This window comes from Vipera berus (genome assembly GCF_964194415.1).
Source record: "Vipera berus genome assembly, chromosome: 2".
Taxonomy (NCBI): Eukaryota; Metazoa; Chordata; class Lepidosauria; order Squamata; family Viperidae; genus Vipera; species Vipera berus.
In genome coordinates this window covers 105,219,855-105,247,738 of record NC_138203.1, presented here as the reverse complement: position 1 = coordinate 105,247,738, position 27,884 = coordinate 105,219,855, and the positions used below count along the sequence as shown (strand labels likewise).

The 27,884-nt window shown below is 41.9% G+C and overlaps 1 protein-coding gene across 3 annotated transcripts; it reads right to left on the bottom strand.

The window, feature by feature from the left end:
• Positions 1 to 132: 132 nt before the first annotated feature.
• On the bottom strand, positions 133 to 26,961 carry ATN1 (atrophin 1). Of its 3 annotated transcripts, none has more exons than XM_081318433.1 (11): positions 26,659 to 26,961; positions 13,118 to 13,313; positions 10,865 to 11,002; positions 10,413 to 10,526; positions 7,917 to 9,892; positions 6,928 to 7,150; positions 5,591 to 6,308; positions 4,209 to 4,352; positions 2,862 to 3,042; positions 1,279 to 1,373; positions 133 to 996 (listed from the first exon to the last, which is right to left on the bottom strand). In XM_081318433.1, the coding sequence occupies exons 2-10, from the start codon at positions 13,193 to 13,195 to the stop codon at positions 1,319 to 1,321; spliced, it is 3,627 nt and encodes a 1,208-aa protein (XP_081174559.1). In that variant the 5' UTR covers positions 13,196 to 13,313; positions 26,659 to 26,961; the 3' UTR covers positions 133 to 996; positions 1,279 to 1,318. The 3 variants fall into 3 exon arrangements, with proteins under 3 accessions (XP_081174559.1, XP_081174558.1, XP_081174560.1); XM_081318432.1 differs by lacking the exon at positions 26,659 to 26,961 and adding an exon at positions 25,618 to 26,468; XM_081318434.1 differs by lacking the exons at positions 1,279 to 1,373; positions 26,659 to 26,961 and adding an exon at positions 25,618 to 26,468.
• Between the last annotated feature and the right edge of the window lie 923 nt (positions 26,962 to 27,884).

Sequence of the window (27,884 nt, the reverse complement as noted above, 5' to 3'; positions counted from 1 at the left end):
TGGTTTTGTTCTTTAAGAGCTGCATTTATATATAAATTAGTGTCTGTGTGTGTGTGTGTGTGCTCGCGCGCGTGCATCTGCACACCCATGTGCGTGCTGGGTGGAACTGGTTGTGTAGGGAGATTCTTCTCCCATAATTGACTTTCTTTTAATGTTCTTATGTAAATATATATATGAGGACAGATCAAGATATACAACTGTGAAATTAGACACACACATGGGGAGATCAAGGATTCACAAATTGCTACGCAAAACTGCCACGTCTAACGGGATGTGCATGAATACATCAACTGGAATGGGTGACAGGAAAAGGAGCAGTTGCCATCAGAGACAGTTTGAACCATGGTTTGCACTGTTTGGCCATATTAATCTCCCTCACCAATAAAACAAGAGGGAAACACACTGTTGTCATTCCACAGTATTTTCCAGAATCACCAAAGTTCTCTCAACGCATGGATAAAAAGGCAGCTGCTCTCTTGAAACCATCTTGTGGTGCTATGCACCTTTTAACTTGGCCCAGTCTTTCAAGGGTTGAAGAGGAACATGAAAATGCCTTCTTGAAAGTCTGATAATGCAGAGCTCCTCAAAAACCTCTGGTTGTCAAGGTACAAAAAAGAGAGGCATGTTTAGCCCCATTATGCTTTTAGTGACATCCACCTTAGGACTAGAGAGTGGTGGTGGTGACATGGTAGGGAGAAAAGCAATGCATGATAATTCATACCTTTTCTTACTGAAACAAGGGAATGTTGAGCCATTTGTCCAAAATCCTTTTTTGATGTTTCACATTTTGCCTTGTACTACCCTTCTCCCTCCCACCACAGTTGTTTGGATTTGTTGAATGATTTAGGGAATTGTGTCACTAGGTAGCTTCTCCCTCATCCAGGGTTTGGTGAGTTGATTTTCTTCTTGAAGAAGCAGCAGCAACAAAGGGTAATGACATCATTGTGGGGAATGGGGTCCATTTAAAGGGGCTTGTCACTTTCTTTTTTCAGGTGACTGTATAAACAAGGAAGAACGGAGGGAAAAGAGTGAACACAACATCATTAAGCTGCATAGTTAAAAAAAACATCTCTACGTAATATAACGGACTATGTAATAATGGTGTCGAGAAAACAATAAATGACAAACCCACAAAAACAAAAGGCTTCTTTGCAAAGTAAATTAAATAAACAGATAAACTATTCTGATCCTAAGATAGTATTCCCATAAATACCTGGATGAACAGGCATATCTTCAACTGTGGCCTGAAATAAGATAGTGTAAAAATCAGTCCAATACCTATTGGGGGAGAGTTAGCTGCCATCCATTCTACCAGCCTTTAGTTGTGCCCCAAACCTGCAACTTTTAGTTCTTTCTTCTTCCTGCAGCAGCAACTGCCATAGAAAATAAAACAGTCTTGGCCTCACAAGTATTGGGAGGGCCCTTAAAGGAAAGGGAAAGGACTGACAGTCATTTGGAGTCAGTCCTTGTCAATTTAGTTGCTGGTTGGTTGGTTTGTTTGTTTTTTTTCTTTACCCCTGAAAACATTCTCAGAGTAGCTTACAAACTAGTTACAATAGTGCAAAAATCATTAAAATACTACAATATTTCAATTGAGGAATTCACACCCAGATAAAACCTTGAAGTTAGCTTACAAAGCCAATCCAAACAAAAACCTAAATACCCTAGCATAAAAATAATAAAGCAACAAAAGAAAACAAAAGTGAAATAGCAACAGGTTTGTTGTTGTTGTTTTTTTTAAAAAAAAAAGAAACTTAAAAGTGGTACTTCTGATAACAAGACAGACTTTGCTTGTTGCCTAAAAGGTAGCACTAAGATATCAGAATGGGGGGGGGCTCCCCAGATGTTCTGAACTGCAGAAACCAGCATTCTTCATTATTAACCGTGGTGGCGGGTATGTTGGAAACTGTAGTTCAGCAGCAAAGTTTCCCATCTCTACATCTGCCCAAAAAAGGACATTCCAAGATAACTGGAACGCCTGGCAGTCATCTAACCTATGAAGAAAGAATTCAAAAGACGATCACCAAATGTTAGGTGAGTATAAGAAAAATGCTCTCTTCTATATCTTTCTTCCACCTTCTGGTACTTTCCAGAAACATTGAACTATATGATCAAAGACTGGCTAGGAAATGTGGTCCAGCGTAACTGGTGGGGACAAGTTAAAGTTTTGAAAGTCAGATCTGCTTCCTGAATGGCGCTAGGAAACAACCTAAAAGCCACTGCAACTCTCTTAACACTAGCTCAGTATCATAATAGAAATCAGGATCAGTTTTCAATCCCATGATTACAGTCCACATTCAATGAAGTTACTATTTACTTCTCATATTGTGCAATGGGTTGCCTTCTTCCTGAGAAGAAGCAGAGCACAGCTTTAAAAAACAGATTCTGAATAATAAGCACCAACCAATCAACCAGTTAACCAATGGAAGTATGTACTGAGAAGGAAATATTATAATGCAACTATATTCCAGATTTATATTTTTCAAAAGTTCTCTTTCAACAAATTCATATGAATTCATCTGCCAATAACAGCAGATACTCGCAGAGAATGTTACTCAAGTCATAAGGATCATTTTCATGCAATAATAAGATATGGAAACATTGGGTAGGAGGTAGTAATATCCTAGCTCTCTTTCAGAGAAGCTTGTTCATATTACCAGTCTGATCAAGGGACACCAAATAAGTTTCTAGGAATCTTTTATGTTCAGAGTCTTATGTCTCTCCAATCTCTGCCAAATTAAGGCCAAGTTAGGAAGCCGTATTTAAAAGCGCTTTCTGAACCCCCAACTCCTGGTCTGAACCGACTCTTTTCACTCTGTGAGAAACATGACAAGGTGTGCACATCTTAAAATGCTACTGACCTGTAGTAATCCTCCTGGGTAGGAAGTGGCACCCCATGCAGAGGGTGATGGGCATGTAACCACTGCTGCTGTTCCAGGGCCAAGCGCTGCAGCTCTGCTGACTGTGCATGCATAGCTTGGAGCTGGTGTGCTGCAGACATTGGGGCGGACAGAGAGCCAGGCAAGTCTCTGTAGGGGGCAGCTGCAGACGAAAGTAAAAAAGGCAGAATGATAAATTGCAACTGGTTCCAACATGGACCCAATTCAGGGGCCGTGGAATCATTGCTTAGGAAAACACAGTACAAAGAGGAATTTCAGGTCTCTTTACCTTCCATAGGACAAAGAAGAGTCAGTGTCAGCACTGGCTATTTTTTCACAAAGAAAAGACATGTGCAGAAGTTTTCTTTTGTGTATCACTCCCAGGCAAAAGATGCTCTGCTGTTCTCTTTGCGGTTGACCCTATTTTTGATCTTCCTTCAAAACTACATCTAGACTCCAGTCCGGATCCGGGGAATGTCTTTCTTGAATATTGCTCACAAGTCCTACACCATAGGCTCACAATTTTAAATGCATTTATTTCATTATTTTAATAAATTGAATTTTAATACAGGTGAAAACCAGTTCTGGTGTCAGTTAGCTTTTCAATTGTGGATCAGCATAAGCTGACAACAGCTTACAATCTTTAGAATGTACTTTGGGGAAAATGCTACCTACTTTCCCCTTGTTTTCCCAGACATCAATTCAGACTATTTATGGGACTACTTGCCTCTGATTATTTCTGCCTGTCCCACCAGATCTGACAAGGCAGGCAGAGTCTATCCCTTCAGCTAAACAGCACTAAGAACTAGGAAGCCTCCCTTCTTTGTCTTATGGGTCAGCCTCCCCACTGAAATGCAGATACTCCTGACTCTTCCTGCCCCCTTTCTGGAAACCCTGAAAGACCTGGATTTTTCTAAGGCACTGAGACCTTAAGGAGCAGAGCTCGACATCTATAGTATGATTGGATTATCACTTTTAGGAGACTGCCTTGTTGCTCATTTCTTGCTTCCGTTTTGTGTACTGAGCTGCCTATCTTAAGACTGAGATGGACAGCTCCATAACTTGCACAGTCTGTTTAAAAATAAACAGGTGACAGACTTGACTTATTTTAAAAGTCAGATAATTCGTGAAGAATATATCTGAGAACACCAGTCCCTAAGGTGTTCCTCCTTATCATTCCTTCTGTTCCACACTTGGGCAGCCACCCATTTTCTCAATCCCATTTTCTCTACTGCTATTCCTCCCCCCTGCCCCCCCCCCAAAAAGATTCTAGATGCCTTTCTGTCTTGGATGATGTCATATTTTCCCCCCAGTCCTTAAAGTTCTTACCAAAAAGCTGGTGGCGCAGCACTTCGTTTTCATGGAGTGGGTGAGGCAGAAGTGGATTAGGTATAGTGCCCGCTGGGTAGGGTATTCGGGTGAGATGTGACCCAGAAGCCAGCGGATCGATAAGAGGGTGAACTGAGGCAGAAGCTGCAGAGGAGAGATTAGTTTTTAGGTAAAGGCGGAAGAATGGGGGGAACAATACTATAATGCAGAGTTCCCCAACACCTTTCTGGCTTTGCAGACCCCCGGGGGGGGGCTGAAGAGCGGATGGTTCCATGTGAGCAGCAGGCAAGTGCGTGCACAGCTCCTTTTGCATGAATGGCGGGCATACGCGCCTGCTGCTCGTGCAAGTGGGATGCGTGCAGGCTGGCGCTCACCCCACTTCCGTGGCCCGGTTCCAAACGGCTCATGGTCCGGTAGTGGGCCACGGCCTGGGGGTTGAGGACCCCTGCTATAACGTATGTGTAGGAAATGAGGAATTTGAATGCACTTTAGCCTAGTTCCTTGTATTCAGATTAATTAATTATATATATAAAACATTCTTTCTCTAATCTTACCATATGGTATGAAAACACTGTTTTTTATATAAAAGGCCAATTCTGAAAGAACAGTGGCTTACCTCGCAGTCAGACAATTCATGCCCGAGGTAAGGCCAATCTTGTTTGTGCAAATACTCATATTAACACTTATATGTAAATATTCCACAGCTTAGCCCATTTGCTTATTGCTTTAGAGTATATAGTCCTAATCATGATTTCATCAAAATTAGAAAAAAGATGGAAGATGAAGCTCAGAGAAAGAAAGAAAGAAAGAAAGAAAGAAAGAAAGAAAGAAAGAAAGAAAGAAAGAAAGAAAGAAAGAAAGAAAGAAAGAAAGAAAGAAAGGAAAGAAAGAAAGAAAGAAAGAAAGAAAGAAAGAAAGAAAGAAAGAAAGAAAGAAAGAAAGAAAGAAAGAAAGAAGAGCAGGGACCTTTCTTGAGGTACTCAGAATTCAACTTTAGTTATCAACCATAGGTTACAAATAGAGAGATTATAATTAATTCACTGACATTTCTGAGTGATAGGTCTAACACAGTTGCTGAGACTTAATTCTCACTGGGATAAGCAAACCTGCTGCTGAGCTCCTAAGAAGAAAAGTGTTACATAACTAAGAGACCCTCCACCCACCAACATTTCACGTAAGCTGAAAATGAGCACCTCAAGGAGAACGGCTCACTCCCAGAGTTCTCCCTGACGTGCTACTTTTCCCTTGCACAGGAATTCCGTGTTCAATCTGTTTCTGCTAAAGTGTCCAATCAGGTGAGGTTCCAAAGACATTCTAGGGAGAATTCAACAGTTCCAAAGAGACATCTGATATACATTTCCAGACTGTGCTGGAGGCCTCACCTGCATGGATAGCGTCCTGCTGGTGGAGATGGAGGTGGGAGTGGATGTGGGAGTGCTGGTGATGATGGGGGGTCACATTGAGCATCTGCAGCCGAGCCAAGGGGTCGTTGCTCAGAGCAGCTACTCTCTCGGCATGCTGCCGTTCAGCTGCCAATCGCTCAGCGTAAGACATGTCAGGGCGCAAAGCCGGGCCAGCCGCCAGGGCTAGCCGTTCTCGCTCCAGGTGGCCCAGCCCTGGATGGAAAGGAAAAGCAGGGTGGAGGCCTGGACCTGCCTGGAGAGCCAGTCCCCCATGCCGTGGGAAAGGATCCATTGCAGCACTGGGCACAGCGTGGAGCTGCTCCAACTCGGCTGGCTTAACTTCAAAGCCCGGCTTAAGACGCTCACGCAGGTCGCGATCCCTGAGATCTCGCTCACGGGCTTCCCGTTCTCGCAATTCTCTCTCCCGCGTGGCTGGGTCGCTGCTGTAGATGGCTGGCACATTGTAACCAAGCAGTCCTGGATCAACTGCACCCAACGGGACATAGAAGGGGTGATTCCGGTTGCTTGGAGACATGACGTGAGGCCGGGCGTACTCGCTGAGGGTGCGAAGGGCTGGCGTGTCGGGACCCAGATACGGTGGGACAGTCGCTACAGCGCTGCCTTGCTCAAAAGAGGGGCGATGAGGAACAGGGCCAAGAGATGGGCAATCCACTGGTCGGCCCTCTTGGGCAACCTTCTGCAAGAGAAGAATAAATAGGTCATTTAGCAAGACTTCTTCTGATTGCCAAGGGTATTGTGTGATATGTGTCAGCACATCTACCTTCTGACAAACTTGGCCGTTAGTAAACATAGATAGCATAAAGGTAAAAAGGTAAAGGTTCCCCCGCACATGCGTGCTAGTCGTTTCCAACTCTAGGGGCCAGTGCTCATCTCCGTTTCAAAGCCGAAGAGCCAGCACTTGTCCAAGGACGTCTCCGTGGTCATATGGCCGGCATGACTAGACGCCAAAGGTGCATGGAACGCTGTTACCTTCCTGCTGTAGTGGTCCCTATTTTTCTACTTGCATTTTTACGTGCTTTCGGACTGCTAGGTTGGCAGAAGCTGGGACGAGTAGCAGGCGCTCACTCTGGTACGCGGCACTCGGGATTCGACCCACCAAACTGCCGACCTTCCGATCGACAAGCTCAGCGTCCTAACCCACTGAGCCACCGCGTCCCTCATAGATAGCATAGACAACTCTAACGGGCAGCAGCTCTCTGGCAGGGATATGTCTGATTCTGCGCTTCTATTATTCTTTCAGAGGGGAAGTCAAGAATCGAAGGAGGAGTTTCTGCATGCAGCTGGCGTTTACTTACCACACTTCGTTCCAGTTCCCTTTCTTTCTCCCTTTCCCGTTCTTTCTCCCTTTCTCTCTCTCTTTCTCTCTCTTTCTCTTCCCTGGCCTTCTGTTCAGCCTCTCTACGCACTTTCTCAACAAGATCAGCTCGTTTCTTGGCCAGCTTGGAGCCATCCAGGGGCACAAAGTAGAGATCGGTCCGTGAACAAGAATTAAAGCCACGATCCAGATGTTTGTTGAACCTGGGTGAGAAAGAAACCCGAATATCTCAGCCTCCACAGGAACTCAATTCTTCCAAGAAAAACAGTACAAGATTATTTGACCTGCAAGAATTGCAACATTAGGCCAAATAACACAACAATTTTAATTTTGCATTGTTTATTCTGCTTCAATTTCTTGTGAGTGACGCAGTGGCTTAGAGGTGAAGACGCCTGCCTCCCACTTGGAAGGTTGAGTTTTCAGCCTTAGGCAACGGCAGATATTTCTCTACCAGGATGCAAAGAGAAAGTATCTGCTGCGAATTCTGCATGGGCATTCGGGAAGGGCTTCTGGCTATAAACGCTCAGCTCCATTCAGTCACCCTGACTCCACCCCGATAAAAGGGATTAAAGGGTCGTAAAAAGAAAAACATTCTGCTTCTATTTCTTGAACAGAGGGGTAAAATGCAGAAGCCATGCAAAGCACTGTGACTTATAAAGACCATCAGAAATTCCTTTTCAACACAGCGGTTCTAACTTTTGAGATTTCAACAAGCTCTGTCATATGCAGAGCTTTCAGAAATGGGCGATGTACGAATAAAAATCAATTAAATATGCATGGCCATGGGGCAACGGGCCAACTCTGTCCCTATAGGGATATTCCAAGCCCACTTTCTGATTTTTCAGCTTTCGTGAAAGAAATCTTCCACATCATCGTTCTGTTCTGCTGAATTCTGCAAATTCAATTGGTCAAAGGAGGGATTCCCTGGCCCCAGCCACTTGATCTTCCTTCCCCCTCCTGTTTCCTTACCTGGCTGATTGGCTGGCGTGACTTGGTACATCCACCACTTTGGGAGCTGGGGAAGGACTCCGTATTGGAGGCATTGGGCTATCGGGGGGCTCGTATTCCTCAGAAGGCTCTTGCTTGATTTGTGCAGCACTGAGTGGCAGGGGAGGCAAGGGCGGGGCGGAGGCAGCCATACTTCCAGAGGCAGGCGGGACAATGGGGGCTGGTGAGGAAGCCTTGTAGTTGCCTGCCGCAGGAGAAGAGCTTAATCGGTATCCCGGGGGTGTGGCCACACGGAAGGAGGATGCCGAGGAAGCAGGAGGAGAGCCTGGCTTGTACGGGGCTGGCGGCTGGAAAGTAGGAGATGGAGAAGCTGTGCGCTTCCCATAAGGAGCTGTCGTTGGGGCTCCAACTGGAGGCGATGCTGTCTTATACGGAGCTGTAGAAGAAGAGGCCATGGTAGTTATGACAGTGGAGAGGGTAACTGAAGCAGAAGTGACTGGGGGTCCAGCCCCATGTGCAGGTGAAGGTGGAGGGGGCGGTGGAAAGGCATAGGTGGCTGTGTTCTGCCCTTGAGGGTGGCTACAGAGTCCGGAGAATGTCCCCTGCGATGAGGAGGAGGAGGAGGAGGAGGAGGAGGAGGAGGAGGAGGAAGAAGAAGAAGAAGAGGAGGAGGAGGAACATGCAGAAGGAGCCTGACTGTATGTGGCATGGCTATGGGGTGGATAGAGGCGTAGCCCATAGGCAGCATGAGGAGGAGGATGTGGACCTGGTTCTAATGGGTGGGAATAACTACCAGATGTCTGGGGTGTGGCAACTGCTGCTGGAGAGAGACCAGCACCATTGCTGTGGTTGTGATGGTGCTGCTGCTGCTGCTGCTGTTGCTGCTGGTGATGAGTGGGCTGACCAGGAAAGGAGGCAGGAGGGTGAGAGTTAGTGTTCCCTAGTGGGCGACTGTACGGTGGTGGCCCTTGACTCCAAACAGGCTGGGAGGGCATGGAGGGCTGAGTGTACTTGGGTGGTTGGCTGGATACAGAGAGGCTGCTGGGTGGTGGAAAGCAGTGGCCGTATGATGAGCTGTAACTGGGTAATGCCTGGGAAGGGGGAGGGAGGGGATACTGAGCAGAAGAGCTGGGAGGTGGAGGAGGAGGGGGGGCATAGGGATAACGGGAAGGGACAGGTGACTTATCCTGCCCTATTGCATGGGGCGATGAAAGATGTCCACTTAATGCTTGCCCCACCACCCCTGGTGAGCTGGAGGTCACAGTCATGTTATTGAGAGGGCGCAGAGCTGGAGGTGGGGGCAGATTGGCTAGCACATGGGGAAAAGTGGCAGCAGATGAAGGAATGATTGACGGGGAATTGTTTGGAGGTGTCTTCTGAGGAGGCAAGCCACCTGCCACAGGGGTTAATGAAATAGGAGTAGTTGGGGGTGGGTTGTGCTTAGTACTGAGGGACTGCTCACGCACGCTTGGTGTTGGTATTCCCACTCCTGCACTCACAACTTTGGGGCCCAGTTGGACCACATTTGCACTGGGGTACAGAGAAGCGTGCATAGTGCAGGAAGAAGAGGACGAAGAAGAGGGGGAGGAGGAGGAGTTGGTGGAAGGAGTGGGAACTGGGGGGGCCTGACCCTGTGCCTGGAAAATCCTTGAAGCCTGGGCTTCAATTTGAGATTGGTAACCACTTGGGGGGCCCTGAGGATGAACCTCCCCTGGTAAGCTGAAGCTGGCTTCTGGGGGACATGCAAGGCCCTCTGTCAGGGCAGCTGGTGGGGGGCTCTGGGGAAAGAGTGGGGGGTGATGATAAGAGCGAGGGGGTCCTTGGGAAAGCACAGAGGAGGAATCAGAATCATTCTCCACACTGCCAGGGCTGTAGACACTGGGAGAGGTGCTTCGATTATCTTGGTCAATGTCTCGTGGGTCACTGCTTGTCTCATCGTTGAAGCTATGGCCATCTAGGCTGTCCACATCTGAAGGAGACTGTGGCCTTGGCAGCTCCTAAGATTTAAGAAAAACAATGAATACTCAGCAGATACTCTTTCAGGGATATTAAGAGAGACCTTGCTAGGTAAGCTATGGAGCTATGCTAAAAGAAGAATTGCAATTAGGTATAGGAAATGCTGCCCCTTTTGTGTGTGAATAATCAGCTGTCTTGATAAGGAATGGAAAATATAACCACAACTGTCAAATATCATGATAGACCAGAGGTGAATATTTAACAGAATAACAAGAGTTGGAAGGAACCTTGGAGGTCATCTAGTCCAACCCCCTGCTCAGGCAGGAAACCCTATACCATTTCAGACAAATGGTTGCCCAGTCTCTTATTTAAAACTTCCAGTATTGGAGTATCCACAACTTCTGGAGGCAGGTAGTTCCACCGACTAATTGTTCTGTCAGGAAATTTCTCCTTTTTTCTAGGTCGGTTCTTGGCCAGATGAGCTTAGGAAAACAATAATTCTGGGGATGTTTGGAGCTAAGCCATCCTGAGGAAGAAGAGTTGTAGGGAAAAAAAGCCTACTTCTGTTTTAGTTTTCTTTGCAGCATTGGTATCCTCTCCTTCGCTCTCTGAAATCTCCTCTGATCGACTTTGCTTGCTTCCTTTAGGAGCCATTGATTCTTCCACACGACCTTTCTGCAAGACAAATGGACACGGGAAGGGACATATCGCAGAGCAAAAAAAAAAAGTAAATATCATTTTTTCCAACGTTAAATTTTGTGTTTCGCTGCAGAAAATGTGACATAATTCACAGGCAAGTAAGGTTAACTGAATCACACAGGAGATTCCAGTATTGCACAGATTAATGTCCTGGCCGAGAAAGTATCAGACCGCTAAACACCCAATCGGATTTAGGGCAGATTAGGCAACTGATGGTGGAGGTTATGTGGATTAACAAATAAACAATAATTCCCTTAAAGAGGAAGGACCTTTAAACTCTAATAAATGTTCTTGCAAACAGCTGAAAATTCTACCTTGGTAGTTTGTCGCGATTTCTCAGCTTTGCCATCACTGCTGGAAGTACTGACGCCACCAGGAGATGCTCGACCCCGTGTTCTGAGCTCCTCTCGGGGCCCCGGAGTCTCCTTCTTTCGACCACTCCTCATTGACATCTTTGGAGAAAACAGGCCATTATTTTATTTCAGGTTTTTACACCTCTTTTCCATTCTTCCCTGTCTCCTGGCCTGAACTTCTCTGCCTCTTCTCAGTTTGGATTTTCATCATGCATAGAGCTATCCCCCGCCCCAAATATCTCTATATCTGGATTCAAAATCTCCAGGTAGGACAGCTCAATCAATCTCATTGCCTACAATGATTTTGTCTTTACAGATGTTTGCCTAAAGTACTGCTTGCCAGGTGAGGAACTGTTACATTAAGCATAAATAATAGCAAAATACTGTGCATTTCATGCAGTGTGCATTTAAAATAAAAATATCTGAATGGAACTTTGTAGCTCTGGGGTGTATAAAAAAGTGCAAACTGTCTTACAAACAACCACTTCTTCTCATTACATTCTTTCTACTGATTCAGTGTGGGAGAACAATTTGCTGTGGTACATTTGTTTTCCCTCTGCCATAGTGAAATACAACAAGGGGTCTGCTAAATTAAGCACGGATGATTACCATCCCTGTACGGTTATTTCCTGGTTATGCTGTCTTAGTAAAACTGCAAAACCAGTATGCTGTTAGGTACCTAGTGCTACAGCTGATAGGCTTGGAAGTTTAAGTTGTATAGGTTAGCTTAAAGTAATGAAAAGGACAAATTATCTTAGATTGTCTGTTTTAATCAGATTTAAACTGATGATAATCATTAAAGGTCTGGTTTTGATCCTGTATGGTTCATGAAACGTGCTCATGGCAGAAAAAACTTTTCTACTCCTGCTCTTCTTTCCTTGTATAGAATCTAACAATATCTGTCTAGACATGTTCTAGATGTACCTTAAGGGAGATCCTCCAACCTGGCCAATCCATGAATTGCAGAATTTTTGCCAGTGTCTAGAAACCAAATGGCAAGATCTTCAAAAATATTTGAGGATGATTAAAGCATCCATTCATTAATTGGTGGAACCCAATGTTTGTTCATAGAATAGACACAGTAGAAATTCAAGGACATATTACTTTCCTTTTGAAGGTAATTTTGGCTCAGGTTTACTAATACAAGATAAAAGGAATAAGATTTTTTTAAAAAAAAAACCTTTCCCTCAAGGAGTGATTAATAATTCTTTTTATGGAATGGCTAAGTAGCATTACTTTATACTGAACCTTGTGCAGTGTGTCTTTTGTTATATTAAATTTGCAGTTATTGTAGAACTCCAAAGATGAATTATTACTTAATCAAAATTCTGTAACTACGGTATAAATAAAATAGTAGTTTTATTTTCTTACTACTTTTCTACTGCTATTCTCAAGATGACAGAGACAAGACACTTCAATGCTTATTTCCATCTGGACCCCGTAAATCACTCAGAATCAAATATAAACATGTTAATCCAGAAAGCCTTGAAACTTTTATTCACTTGGAAAAACTCATCCACTATGTTTTCATGATTGAACCACGGCAATCCACACCCCAGCCTCTTTAGTGTTTCAGGTACAGGTGGTCCTCGACTTACAACAGTTCCTTTCGTGACCATTCAAAGTTACAATGGCACTGAAAAAAGTGACTTATGATCATTTTTCACACTTACGACCGTTGCAGCATCCCTTATGGTCACATGATCAAAATTCAGAGGCTTGGAACTGATTCATATTTATGAAAATTGCAGCATTCTGGGGTCATGTGATCCCCTTTTGCCACCTTCTGACAAACATCAATGGGTAAGCCAGATTCACTTAACAACCGTGTTACTAACTTAATTAAAGTGATTCACTTAACAACTGTGGCAAGAAAAATCATAACATAGGCCAAAATTCCCTTAACAAGTGTCTCACTTAGCAACAAAAAATGTGAGCTTATTTGTGGTTATTAAATCTAGGACTACCTGTACTCATGAATGAAATGTTCACACTTCAACAGCTCCCCAATTATTTAAATTTAGGAATCCCAAGACATTCCTAAAGATCGCCAATACTTCTATATAATGCTTCTGTTGTTTTCTAAATGTATTCTTTCTCGGTGTTGCCAACAAGTAGCCATCAGGTCTAACTCCAGGGACTTTTATTTTCTTAATAAAATAAAGCTCTTTTTATTCTTATTATATTTTCTTATTTTTATTTCGCCCCACTTACAGAATCTTTATTCTGTCGAGTCTTCATTCTTTTGGGTGTAGGGTCCCCATTCTCCTTCGTCCGGGTGGATGAAAACATTAACTTTAGTGCCTTTTCCCTTGAGGGATTGAGGTAAGAGCCTCAAATAATTACACTCCTCAGAAAAACTAGTCAGCAAGAAACCTTATCCAGGTATGCAATGAGTTCCGGACAATTTCTAAAACAGAGAATATGGTGGGGGGGGGGGGGAAAGAAGTTAGAAAATGTTATATGAATTAGACTCAGACTGTTCCAATAAAACTATTTAAAACTTAAAAGTGCACATTAGATGGCATACTAAAGCTACTCTCTGAAGTATCACCAATTTACATATCTCTACAATAATGGAGGAAAAGCAGAATATTTATTTATTTAGAATTCATTTTCTCCAGAACCGATAACATTATTAATGGCTTAAAATACCAAGAGATGCTGACACTTTAATTATGATTGTTTCTGCATGTTTATTTTGCAGCTTTTATGATAATAGCTATTTGCGGTCTAATTATATTGTCTTGTTCAATATCCTTCTCAATATAGAATTTCAGTACAAAGTAGCTTTAATATTTGTTTAATCCATGTTACACATAACCTTGTAAATTCCTAAATAACCTTGACTCCATCAACAAACACCATGTTGGTGCTGTGACAGAGAAAACACAACATGGAACATAAGAAGGATAGGGTTGGAAGGGACCTTGGAGGTCATCTAGTCCAACCTCCTGCTCAAGGACACCCTACGTCATTCCAACATATGGCTTTCCAATCTCTTCTTGAAAACCTGCAGATGGAGGACCTACAACTCCAGAAGGCAAGCTATTCCACCGATTGATTGTTCTTACTCTCACAAAGTTTCTCCCTAGTTCTAACTCTAGGTTGGATCTTCCACCCGTTACTTCTTGTCCTGCCCTTAAGTGCTTTGGAGAATAGACTGACCTCCTCTTCTCTGTGTCAGCCACTCAAGCATTAGAAGATATTATCTTCTACCCCTTGTCCTTCTCTCTGTTAAACTAGACATACCTAGTTCCCTTAGCCATTTGTTGTATGGTTTAGCCTGGGATTCCTTATTATCCTTGTTGCTCTTCTCAGGACTCTTTCTAAGGTATCAACATCTTTTTTTTGTATCATCTAGATTCTAGACCAAAACTAGACATAGTATTCCAAGTGTGTCCTCAGTAGTGCAGTATAAATATTAACTTGGTTCAACTTTATCGACATTCAATTTGTTCATATGTATCTCAAAAAAAGAAAAAAAAGAAAGCAAGCTTTTGTAACCATTTGCAGGATCTGGGCTTGCACAAACCCCCGCCTTTCCTGCCTCTTTTCAGCCTCTTTTCTTTAATCTGACGGTGAGATATGATGCAGTTAAGTACCATTTTACATGGTATGAGAAGTGCTGCCTATGTGGCTTGGATCAAGTCCACCTATAGCAACGAAGCCATTTAAAATGGCTATTTGTGAACCTTCGGTTAGCCTAATACAGTATTAGTCAGTTACCTCAATATTTTTACTGTCAGCCAAAGAGTGTCGGTTGGCAGGGACTAGAAGATGGGCTTTTTCCACATCGGCCCCTGCTCTATGGAACATCCTCCCAGATAGATAGATAGATAGATAGATAGATAGATAGATAGATAGATAGATAGATAGATAGATAGATAGATAGATAGATAGATAGATATAGATAGATATAGATGTATAGATGTATAGATGTATAGATGTATAGATGTATAGATATAGATATAGATAGATACACACACACACATATATATATATATGGGACGCGGTGGATCAGTGGGTTAAGACGCTGAGCTTGCTGATCAGAAGGTCGGCAGTTTGGCGGGTTGAATCCCAAGTGCCGTGTAACAGAGTGAGCACCTGTTACTCGTCCCAGCTTCTGCCAACCTAGCAGTTCGAAAGCACGTAAAAAAATGCAAGTAGAAAAATAGGGACCACTACGGTGGGAAGGTAACAGCGTTCCGTGCGCCTTTGGCGTCTAGTCATGCCGGCCACATGACCACGGAGATGTCCTCGGACAAGCGCTGGCTCTTCGGCTTTGAGATGGAGATGAGCACCGGCCCCTAGAGTCGGAAACGACTAGCACGCATGTGCGGGGGAACCTTTACCTTTACGTGTGTGTGTGTGTGTGTGTGTGTGTGTGTGTGTGTGTATGATGTTTCTATTATTTTAAAGTGTTTTAGTATTTTCACTGTAATATATATTTTTGATTTGTAAGCCATTGACTAAGAGGAAGGGAGGGCGGGAGGGGAGGGGAAGGGAGGGGAGGGAAAGGAAAGGAAAGGAAAGGAAAGGAAAGGAAAGGAAAGGGATTAGAGAGAAAGAAAGATTTGGGTTTTATTTCCCAGTGCCAATGTAGTTTGCGCTGAGGTTTCATGTGACTTGGAAAATATCAAATTTAGCCATTTAGCTATGAGATCATACACAACAGAAAGAAGATTTACAATACCCAAGTGGAAACTGTATTCTCTTTGAGGATACATAATTTATCTATTTGACTAAAATTGACTTTTCCTACTTGGTACAACAGCTTAAAATCTGCTTTTTTTACAATGACAAAGAAAATAAGCTAAAGAAGGAAGAAGCTATGAGAAGAGTATGGACACATAAAACTCAACCTAATTAGATTTTGTTGAGGTTGAAGACTAAAAGATCAAGCCCAAGGTTTCCACTTGTGGTTTTTAAGGGAGGGTTGAATGAGGACAGTGGTAATATAAAACTGTCCAGGATGGAATTTCTAAGCACAAAAAGACTCAGCAATTAGGATGTTTGTGCAAGACAATGATAATACTCATATGGAGCTGAAATCTGATTGTTTCTCAACAAAGAATGAATGAATGAACCTTTATTGTCAAAGTACAACTTGTTATATTCAAGCATTAGCCTTATATAACAAGTTCAATTATGTACTGTAACTTATTTCTAAGAGTAGTTATAATCAGTGCCAACAAAGGATATCTAAGATGGAGAAAATACAGAATGGTAAATTCTGAAAACAAATGTTAATATTACAGAGTAATCACAATTCTGCTGAAGTCAGTAGAGGCAGGGCAAAATTCTAGTAACATTAACCCCTATAGTGGCAATAATTTTATTAGGCCAATGGAAATTTTACCCAAAGTGGCAAGCTTACAACTGGCAAAATGTTAAAAGTCCAGACAACAGTCATATCAGATGAAAAATTTGTACTTTGAAACAACATATTTATCGAATAATCTTACTTCATTATTACTGTATATTCTAAAATACAGATTAAAATACAGAACTTATGGACTTGATTACCGACTCTTTTATTCTCGTAAGGATTTTGGAACATACATTTCTATCCGCCTCTTCTTCTTTTTTAAATTCTGATAACACAATTAAGGAAACGGGGCTTATCAGTAGAATCCTGAAAAATATTTATTATTTTTTGTGGAAGAAGTCATTTTAAAAGAGGAATATTGCTCATTTAAGTATGAAACTTTTATTATTGATCCTCAGTATTTTACAAACTAAGAGATCTCCAAATAACCCAATAGGCAAGGTTATTATACAATAAGAAATTCTCCTGTACAAGGGTCACTGGAGTCAAACAAGAGCACAATAGTTCTCTTATTAATATAGCTTGCACCAAAAAATGTCCAACTGAATTCATAAGCATGTTCTAATATCAACTGGCTGGGAAAGGAAGCCTGGGAGATTTAAAATAGAAAGATAGCACAAATTTATTCCTTTAAAAATTAATCTGAGGGTGGCCCACTCTTTAATTTACTATTTCTAGCCTGTCTGTCTTGCTCACACGGCCCTTTGAAGGAAATACCACCAAACTCAATTACATTTAAGTAAACATGCATAAGCCTATGCATTAAGAATGATTCACTTGCACCAGGCAAAACATTAAGAGATGAAAACAAGTACAGATTGTACACAACAGCATGCTACCTGTAGTACACAGCAAAAAAATGTGGACAGCTAAGCATTTCATGCTCCCTCCTACTCCAAATTTCTTTTCATATTAAAAAATATGCACCCTCAAATATTAAACACAGGGTTAGAACCAAGCAAGAAAGATGGCATAAAGTTCCATTTCTAATATTAATTTTATTTCTTATAACTTACAAGACACCTTTTCAATGTAGCATGTTTTATTTGTTTAAGCTTTCCAGTCAAATTCTCCAGTTAATTTTTTTCATATAGAGTACTGTGCAAAATCATAGGCAATTGCATACACTTCTGTGGGACTTTTGTTTCTACACAGTAACTCAGTAACAATGATGCACGCTAGAATATATGCTGGTGTGCTCTCCTCGCTTTGAAATGTTTCTCCATGTTATGCAACACCATTTCAGTGCAAACGTGGTTGGCCTGGCAGAAGCAAATAAGCATTAATATATGACAGAGACTCTTCTAACTTTAGTAGCTATGATGTGCAATATCCCTGAGACAAGATTTATCTGTACCACAAATTCATTTGGAAGGTTAACTTATTTATGACATGGAATGGATATGATAATAGTGAGCTATCCTGGAGATAGTACCAAATCTGTCAGGATTATAAAAATAATATACAGTAACAACAATGAGCACTCTAAACAAGTGCAGGTAGTCTTCAACTTACAACAGGCACTGAAAAAAGTCACTTATGACTGTTTTTCACACTTATGACCACTGCAGCATCCCCATGGTCACATGATCAAAATTCAGATGCTTGGCATCTGGTTCATATTTATGACATATTAATGTCCTGGGGTCATATAATCAGCTTTTGTGACCTTCTGACAAGCGAAGTCAATGGGGGAAGCCAGATTCACTTAACAACTATGTTACTAACTTAATAATTGCCATGGTTCACTTAACAACTGTGGCAAGAAAAGTCATAAAACAGAGCACAACTCACTTAAATGTTTCACTTAGCAACATACATTTTGAACTCAATTGTGGTCGTAAGTTGAGGACTACCTGTAAGGTCTTTGTCAAGTCAAATTCAACTTCTAGGAATATGTCCATATTGTTTTCCTTGCAACAATTTGAAACTGGGGATTTTTATTTTTATTTTTTTACTGCCAAGTTAATCTATGGACTTAAGGTCTCCTGGCGGTCTCCTGTTCAAGTATTAGCAAAGTCTAACCCTCCTTTGAAATTGGTCAAGATAGTTTCAAAAGAATATTATTTTATTATTTTAGGAATAATTTCTAATATTGAAATTTCGCTTATTCTGCAAGTCCTATTTTAATACTAAATATTAAAACTGCTTCAGTATTAGTTCAAGAGACACCTCAATGCTTTAAATCCATGAAAGCAAATCTGAATAGAATTTTACATTTTAATAGCAAATTCATTCTAACTATAATTACAAGCCCTTTGAGGTCCCAAGAATCACTGACATTACCGATATAAGAGAATACTAGTGTCTCAGGGTTAAATTGTGGGATCCTTGGTGTTGTCTGTGTTTGGTTATTTATCTGCAGATGTTTCATTATCAAACTAGGTAACATCATTAGTAGTAGCAAGGAATTATAATGAAACATCTGCAAGAAAAATGCTCCAGGAAACCTTTTCAACAGGAACAGAAATCTATTTCAAGACAATGTGCCCAGGATTTAAGCCTCCACAATTATGGTATACCACTGCAGAAATTCTCTGGTGGATATAGGTAAGGCAGGCATCATGAGCCACAGAAACAAGAATGTGTGTATGAGCCGACACAGATCAGATAGCACAGATGGGTTTCATATCACAATTCAGCACAGAACCATTAGATTAGAGTAGCTGATTAAATATAATCAGTATGGAAACTATTAATAAAGTAGGATTTGAGGACTTCATTTGAAAACATGTAGTTGCTGCCTTCACACTTTGTGTTAAAACAAGTATGTTATTTTACACATTCACAGACGATGTTATAGGAGTGCTATACAATATGTGTGCTTTCTGAGGCCAAAATTGCAGGACAATGACAGATCTGAGTTTATAAATGCAGACTACCATATTTTCTTGAAAGTAAGAATGGTATAATTGCAAAACTGGGGTCCAATAGTGAAAATAATTTTTGTTGGAAAGAAAGAGTTGTGGGAAACCAAACTGCACAAGAAACATGAGTGTCAGAATCCATTTATATTTCATTTCTAACTATCTCCTCTGAGCTAACCCCAAATCTCATCTCCCCCTGGATTCTGCCATTCCCAAGGGGGAGGGGGAACAGGCATGGAGCTTTATGGCTTTCACTTCCTCCCTTAAATGTAACCTTTGTTTATTCCACCTGCCTGCTATCCATCACAAAATAATCAATTGCTTTCTCACTAGGCATTCCCTCTCATCACACGGGCAACTAGGAAAGGGAGTGGAAAAGGGAGGAATGAAACTCTCTGGAATCTGGTTTGTTTCTCCGAATGAAGCATGAGGAGGATGAAAATGATTCTGTTGCAAACGGACTGTTATCTCTCCTCTCCCACGATGGGCTTACTACCTGGAGCTTGGCTGATCCGGAACCGAATGAACTGTGGGGTGGGGTTTGCTTGGGGACACTTTAAAAATATCGATCTGTGAGGGGATTCCTCAGATCCTGTCTAATGTCAGAACCCACTTCAGCCCACATCTTAAGAAAGAAGGACTCTTGGAGACAAGATTTTCCAAGCAGGAACTTTTACTAAGAAATAGGAGATAGCAGGCATAATAGACAGGATCTGAGGAATCCCCTCACAGATCGATATTTTTAAAGTGTCCCCAAGCAAACTCCACCCCACAGTTCCAGATCAGCCAAGCTCCAGGTGGTAAGCCCATCATGGGAAAGGAGAGATAACAGTCCATTTGCAGCAGGATCATTTCCACCCCGCTCACACTTCATTCAGAGAAACAAACCAGGTTCCGGAGAGTTTCAAACTGGGATCCAATAGTGGAAATAATTTTTGTTGGAAAGAAAGAGATGTGGGAAACCAAACTGCACAAAAAACATGAGGGATGAATTAATTACACCCTCCATTCATTCTAGTATGGAGACAAACTGATTCTTATTTTGGGGGGTGGCCTAAGCCTAAAGAGATGCTGGGCTTAGCAAAAAGATTTGGGACAATGAAGGTACCAGATAACCAAGATCAAAATGGCAGTTTGTGATCCAACAAACTGTAAGATTGGTCACATTCTGACAAGACAGTTTGAATATGTATAAAGACAATTATTTTAGAAATGGGAAATTCAAATAGTGTTCTTTCATCTTAAACTCAGTGTAAATTATTTGGTTTTTATATACCTTTCCCACATAGAGTGAAACACAATATCTAAAGGATTTCTATTTATTTCACAGGACAGGAAGGCCTGGAGGAACCTTGTCCATGGGGCTGTGATGGGTCGGACACAACTTCGCAACTAACATTAACATTTATTTCACCTCAACAATTATGCAAACTTCCTCTTGTATTCAGCTGTTTCAATTTTCTCTGCCTCTTTTTTTTTGCTTAAAATCTGTTTATTATATATTTCAAAATGTATCTGAAATAAACCGGAATTCCAATTATTGTCTGTGTTATGGAGTTCGCTGGGTGACCTTGAGGAAGTAACTGTTCTCTTTAGTCTAAATTATATGATTGTTTGGAGAATAAAATTATATATTCTGCTTTCAGCTCCATATGTAATAAGTAAAATAATGTTACATCATTTTTGTATTTAATTTATAAATTGTATGTAATACTATTTTTAGAATGGCTTTGAGACTATGATTTTCATATTGTTTTAATAGATGTCTTAAGAGGTTCAAGGACTCTTATAAGATGTTAGGAAGAAATAATAATGCCACAATAATACCCTTTTTCCTTTCAAGTAGCCATCATGCCATACACAATAAAGATACTAAGAAGAAAAAATTATAAATTTGAGACAAAAGCATTTCTTTAGAAATTGAAAAAAAATACAGAAAACACTAAAAAGCACCACTAGACTTAAAAATCTAAAGGAAAATAAATAAGATTTATTTCTAAGTCAACTTTTGTGGAATTCTTTTCCCAAAAGGAAATGAACCTCTGCTATAGTATAATTGGAATAATAAAAAATAATAATATGGTAGTGGCTAATATGGTACTGAAAAGTCTTCTGGGGCCTTCATTAGGTTTTGCCTTCTCTGGAATAATTTTTCTTGTGTTAATGTTTTTAAATACAGGGATACCTTGAATGTTATTGCGCTTTGCTTTATTGTGCTTTGCAGTTACTGTATTTTTTTAACAAGATCTTCCACTACCAAAAATATTGACTCATTGAAGTCTCAGATGATGATTAGCATTTTTTTTAGCAATAAAGTATTTTTTAATTAAGGCACGAACATTTTTAGATATAATGCTACTGCACATTTAAGACTGCATTATAGTAAAAGCATAACTTTTATATGCACTGGAAAACTAAAAAAATGTGTGACTCACTTTATTGCAATAGTTTATTGCGATATTCAGTTTACTGCAATATTCAGTTTATTGCGGTGGGTTGGAACCAAACATGCAATATCTCTGAGCTATGCCTGTATTAAACCAGAGCATTCACTGCCTACCCTGAAAAAGGATAATTATATTCTTATTCTGATATTCATAATACAAAATCTTCACTTATATATGGCACTTATTTATCTACAGCAGTTTATTCTAGGGCCTCAGACAATTGGGTTCCTTCTTCCAAATTGTGTCCCATGGTCTAAACTACTATAAAGATTCTAATGACTGAGGTGTAATATATACTGTATAAAAGGTACAGTTTGACACAAATGTAACCAAGTGTGCTGAGACCCATCTTACAAATACAAATTTCATGGCTGAGCATAAATTTAAAAAACCCTCCCTATTTACGATCCTGTAATTCTTTAATTCGATGTAGAATCAGGGTGACTGGATGGAGCTGAGCATTTACTGGCTGCAAAGGAAATGTATCTGCTGCAAATTCTGTGTGGCATCAGGAATGGCTGGGCATGAATGGCACCTCAAAGTCCTTCAACCTATTTGGGGACAGTTAAAAGCAATGTTTCAAAAAAGGTCACCAGGAGAGAGATAAATTATCCAACAAAGTAGGACCCAGCAGTGAAAAACTTCCCCCCCCCACAGTCTTCTGTAGACAATTTGTTATTCTTAATCCTTCACTATTTCTTAAGAACTTGTGTTGTTCTTGGGTGAAGGGGGGGAGTGGCCAACAGACAGACAAATAAAATAAAATAAAACATTTATAGGAAATTCAGCAAACTTGCCTTTTTTTTAGAGACTAAGAAAAAGAAACGATTTTTCACTCCCCCCCACCCCCCCAAAACTAACAACCCTGTGGGATACACTAGGCTGACAGCACACAACTTGCTCAAAAGCACCAAGTTAGCTTTCATCGTTGAGGGCAGGCTTCATTCATCCTGAATCTCTGAGGTACCCACCCATTCAACACTGACTTCTATAAACATTTCAGCTCATTTATACAACAGACATTCTTCAAGAAGTATACTATGTCCGATGAAGTAAACATCACACTTCCAAAATTACTGGAAATCTAGGCATACTCTTCTTCAGTCTTACTTCTTAAAGCCCTCTTGGAGGACAAATGAACAATAGGAACTACTCAGTGACAAGACATATGGGAGGAAAAAGAATCCTTATTCATGAAGAACCTGAGATGAAGAACAAATCCACTTGGTCTTCTTAACAAAGCCTTTGGTCTGCAGAAAAATATGGTTTATTCTAATACAGCCCACATTTCTGTTCTTGAACAAACCTCAGAAAGGAGACCAGAACATCTTCTAGAATCTAGATCAGGGGTCTTCAAACTTGGCCCTGTTATGACTTGTGGACTTCAACTCCCAGAATTCCTCAGCCAGGCATGCTGGCTGAGGAATTCTGGGAGTTGAAGTCCACAAGTCATAAAAGGGCCAAGTTTGAAGACCTCTGATCTAGATGGTTTGCCAGGTTGTTGTTTTTTTTTATTCTCCAACTCTGACCCACACAACTTATGATCTGTAAGCAAGTGCTTGATAACCCGAGTTTTCTTACTCTAAATCAGAAAACCCCAATATGAAATTTATAGATTACCATATATGGCAGCGGACAAACTATGTTTGGCATATCACAAATTGTTAGACCATTTCAGATAAAACAGACTGCAATCCATTCAACTGATACACACGCGCACAACATTAAGATAGAATAGCTGCACAATGTTTGGGGATTTTTCTTCCCATTGGTAGCTCTATGATCTCACTACCTAAGAGCACCTCTAGCGGTAGCAGAAGGAATCATAAGAGGCAACCAAAGAAAAGGAAACCAATAAAATCCCTGTGCTGTTTGGAGGATTCATCGCAGTCATTTGCACATACAGAGGAGAAAATCCTTACAGTAATCTCCCTGTCAATAACACTATCCGGTGGAAAATCTCTTGCACAGATCCCACTGAAAGAGCACAGCAAATTTTTTGGATCCAAAATTCAGTTATCTTTTACTTCACAACATGTCTACAGTTTAGCTTAGTGCAGGGGTCTTCAAACTTGGCCCTTTTATGACTTGCGCACTTCAACTCCCAGAATTCCTCAGCCAGGCATGTTGGCTGAGGAATTCTGGGAGTTGAAGTCCACAAGTCATAAAAGGGCCAAGTTTGAAGACCCCTGGCTTAGTGTCACCCCCTTGGTAGTTGTTCCCAACTGTGAAAAGTCTAATTTCTCTTACTCCTCTATCCCAGTTTATTTGCTCCTCTGCCATATAACATCAACACAGAAATAAATCCATACATGTATATCCCTTGATTCTATGAGGAAACACTCAAATTCCAAGGATCAAGACCACTATTAAGGAAGGTAAAGTGATTCAACTTGGGTAATCGAGTACAAACTATTATCAAAGAGCACCAAACAATCCTTAATTTATACTTTTACCTTCACTAATGAGCATCATTTGGATTTTCTGCTTAAAACACCAAAACACATTTAATTCTATTCCTTCCCTTGTTTTTCTTTAATTTTTATCCAATCCCTATTTCTTCTCTCTATCATTCTCTAAATACATAAAGAGAAACAGATCATAAAGCAGATTTGACCACCATGCACAATGCAATCTATCTAGACATATACACACACATAGCAAAAATAATAAAATATACAACCATTTTAAAGATGAAAATACCAACTGACAGATGTTATAACCTAGTAGAAGCTTTACTCTCCTGATCCCCCACTCAGGTTTGTTAAAATATTTTTTTATTTTATGTGGCAAATGAAGGAGCTCAAGGAACCAGGGGTGGAGACACCGATTTCTTCTGGAGCAATGTGGATTCTTCCTTGTGGTTTTGTGGAGGTGACCTTTCCAAGAGTCAGTAGACAATGGGACTCACCACATCAGTCTACCCAGGATGGAACTTTTTGGTTGCATAGTTCCATTAAAGAACAGTATAGACTCAGAGCCAGGGAATTCGGAGTTCAAATTTAAACTCAGCCCCTTCATTCATTTATGAAACAATCAAAAGAAAACTGGCCTGCTTCTCTGGGCTGCATCTAACATGCTAAGTAATCGTGTAAAGTATTCAGATTTATGAAGACATCTGCTAGGCTTTCGAAAGGCATATGAAAAGGAAAGAAACAGCAAAAAATAGCTTCAGAGAGAAATGCCTGCACTTTGATTCTAGTCAGTGTCTCTTCTATGAAACCAGAAACCTTTCTGGAAGAGACTGAGAGGCCACCCAACCCTCATTCAAAGGAAACCTCCTTCCTAGAGAAGAACACATAAGCATTGGGTCTCTTTCTTCTGTTTCATCCTATACTCTCAGATAAGGGTTTCACAAGTTCCATGAAGCCTGTGGGATGTGCGAGCTATCAGACCTGCCTTTTCTCCTGCCATCTATGAGTGGGGCTGTTAGACCAAAATCTTTCGAAAAGGTATTCCAAGGGGTCGGATTCCTGATCCTACATGGCCTCCAAGAGCACCAAGGGCTTCAGACATCTGACACGTTTATAGCACCGAGCAGGTTCTCTAGGGAGCCAGGAGTTTCTCTTAACTGTTCTAGTTTATCAGATGGAAGGTGACTTGTTTTGCGAGGCCCAAGATAAATAGGGATGGACTTGTTCTGCAGGGATTCCTAGAGTTGGCCATTTCTGTTTTAGGAAGCTGTTCGGGACAGACTCTTCTTGGGTTTTCAAAGATCTCCCGTGTCTTCCGCAGAGCGCTCTGTGTGGACAAGGAGGTCGTATTTCTCCCAGATACGGCGAGAGATCTGCGCGGGTTGTCGCCGTGCGAATGCCTTTATAGGACGACCTGAAAGGGGGGGGGGGGTCAAACCTTCTCACCGGTGCGTCGTGTTAATTAAGCCCACTTTATCTCGCTTTCTGACAGCCCCCCCCTTTCCTTCTTCTGGCTCCCCTTCAGCTAATCCTCCTAGACAGACAGAGATGGAGAACAGATCTCCGTGTCCCCCCCCCGCCCGCTCCCCACAGAGCAGAGTATGGATACGACGAGCAAGCGAGGGAGAAGGCACTAGGTAGGAGTTGCACTTACCGGGCTCCGGAAGGGAGGTCGAAGGAAGGAAGGAAGGAATGAAGAAGAAGAAGAAGTGGAGGAGAGACTCAAAGAGAGTCAGCTGTAGCAACCAGCAGCTCCTCCTTCCTTTCCTCCTCTTCCTCCTCGTCCCCGGGACTTCAAAAGATCGGGGAGCGGGAAAAAGAGAACCGCGCTCCAAGCGGTGTCTTGTCAGCGGCGTCCCCCCACCCAGCCACCCAGCGCCCCCGGGTTCAGGCGCCGCCGCCCGTGCTTGCGCGCTCGCCCATCGCAGCTCCCTCTCGCCGCCTGCCGCCTTGGCCGCCTCCCATTTCCGAAGAGCTCAGGACGCGCAAGCCGCCCCCTCCCCTCCCCTCCCCCTCTTTCCTTCCCCCTCCCCCGCCTCTCTCTCTCTCTCTCTCTCCTGCCAACAACGCCCCCCCCCTCCCCGCGCGCGAGAGCGCATCGATTGCACCGGGCGACGGCGCTGGCCGGAATATCTTGGCTCCTTGAAGGAAAATGGTGGGGAGGCCGCAGAAGCCCGGGCGCGTTATATAACGCCTTTCAAAAGGGGGGAGGGGAGAGGAGGACTGTGGGTGAACCAGGCGACCTAAAGGTAGGGCAAAGCGATGGAGGGGAACGTAAAGGAAGGAAAGGCGAAAGGAAAAGAAAAAAAAATGGAAGACGCTCCGCCACCCCAAGGCCTTCGCCTCGCGCGCGAAAGCAACCCTCGTGCCGCGGCGGGCGTGTTTTTTTTGCAGGCCCCGTTGCACAATCCGCCAGTGTCTGCTCGAGAGTCGCCTGCTTTCAATGTATTTGATCACCAGATCTCTCGAGGCTGTGTAAAGATCGGAGCCGCACGGGCTCTCCCCCCCCCCTTAAGACCTTCTCTTTCGAGTAATAATGGTTTGTTTTTGTTATCGCCCCCTCTTCTCCAGTGCGTTGGACGAAATCTGGGGAGGCGGTTATTTAAAGAGAATCGACGTAGGCCCTTAAAATGTCTTGAGAATAAGAAAGGAGCTGGCGAGGAAGGCAGGCTAAAAATGGGGGAAGAATATTAACTTGTCTAGGGCGACTTTCAGCCACTCAGGAAAGGCTGCGGTCTGAACTGAGGTCCCCGTCTTCCTTCGCCAGCCCCTACCCCTTCGCTCTCCCCTTTCTCTTTCCAGCTTTCCTCCAATTTCTTCTCCCCTCCCGATCCCCAGTACAAAGGAATGGGAGATGCCTGGAGCTTTTTTTGGCAAGGCAAGACTCGGGAGCAACAGAATCTGGGAGGAAAAAATTAAAAAAAGGAAGAGACGGATTGGATCCCGTAGGAACTGGATCCATGAACAAATCCGGAATTTTTTTAAAATCCAGGCAAAGAGAGGAAGGAACGAATAACATAGCCTTTGCTGAAATAACTACGGCTGGCACAAAAGTGTAAAGAGACTGGATACCTTGAACTAATTAATTAATCCGTTAGGTTAGAATGCATTTTTGTATCTCCTTTCATCCCAGCTAACATAAGATTTGACGGTAATAGGAGATACAAAAATGCATTCTAAATGCATGGCTGAATAAGTTCAAGGTATTCAGTCTCTACACTTTTGTGCCAGCCATAGTTATTGCAGCAGTTGACTGGCTTTCAACATAAGCTAATTTCATTGCTTTAAATGAAAATTATTATTTTTTTGAGTTTGGGGGATTACAATCCCTTTCTCTTGTTCCGTGCAAAAAAGTATACTATCTGAAAACAAATGGATGCTTTCATGAAAGAAAGGCCCAACTCCCTCCATCTCCAACTCTTCTTGGGGCAGTATAAGTGGGGATACTGTGTATTTCCCAATGCAAAGAGACTCACTGGAGCAGAAATGGAATCCTCTATTCCGTGGCAAAATTCTGCTAATCAGACGTGGATACCCCATGAGGAAGTCAGTACCAGATTGAACCTTTTATTTATTATATCCGATTTATGATCAATGCCTGTAAGAAAGTTTTGATTTAATAATTCACCCATATTCATTAAGGTGGAGTAAGAGAAAAATAATTACATTTACAAAGTTGGTCCGCTGTTCTGATTCTTTAATTCATAAAATCTGAATTAAGAAATTTGCTCCCATCCTTCAGCCATTTAAGTCAATTACATGCCACTTCAAGTGCAGACACAACTCTAGGTGACTCAAACTGTGAATAATTACAATTAAAACAATAAAGCCTTCCCCCAAGGATAATAAAAATTAAGTTAGTAAATACATTAGTAACAACAACATGAAACCATACCTTGTGTGATAGTATTGTATATATAA

What these genes read in the sequence shown, in the direction of transcription:
- ATN1 (XM_081318433.1), bottom strand. Translation starts at nt 13,195, where the DNA reads ATGTTTTCATCCACCCGGACGAAGGAGAATGGGGACCCTACACCCAAA. An exon ending in CAAAGAAAACTAAAACAGAA is followed by an intron (nt 9,893 to 10,412) that starts GTAGGCTTTTTT and finishes CTTAAATCTTAG; the next exon opens with GAGCTGCCAAGGCCACAGTC. An exon ending in GCTGCGCCACCAGCTTTTTG is followed by an intron (nt 3,043 to 4,208) that starts GTAAGAACTTTA and finishes TTTCGTCTGCAG; the next exon opens with CTGCCCCCTACAGAGACTTG.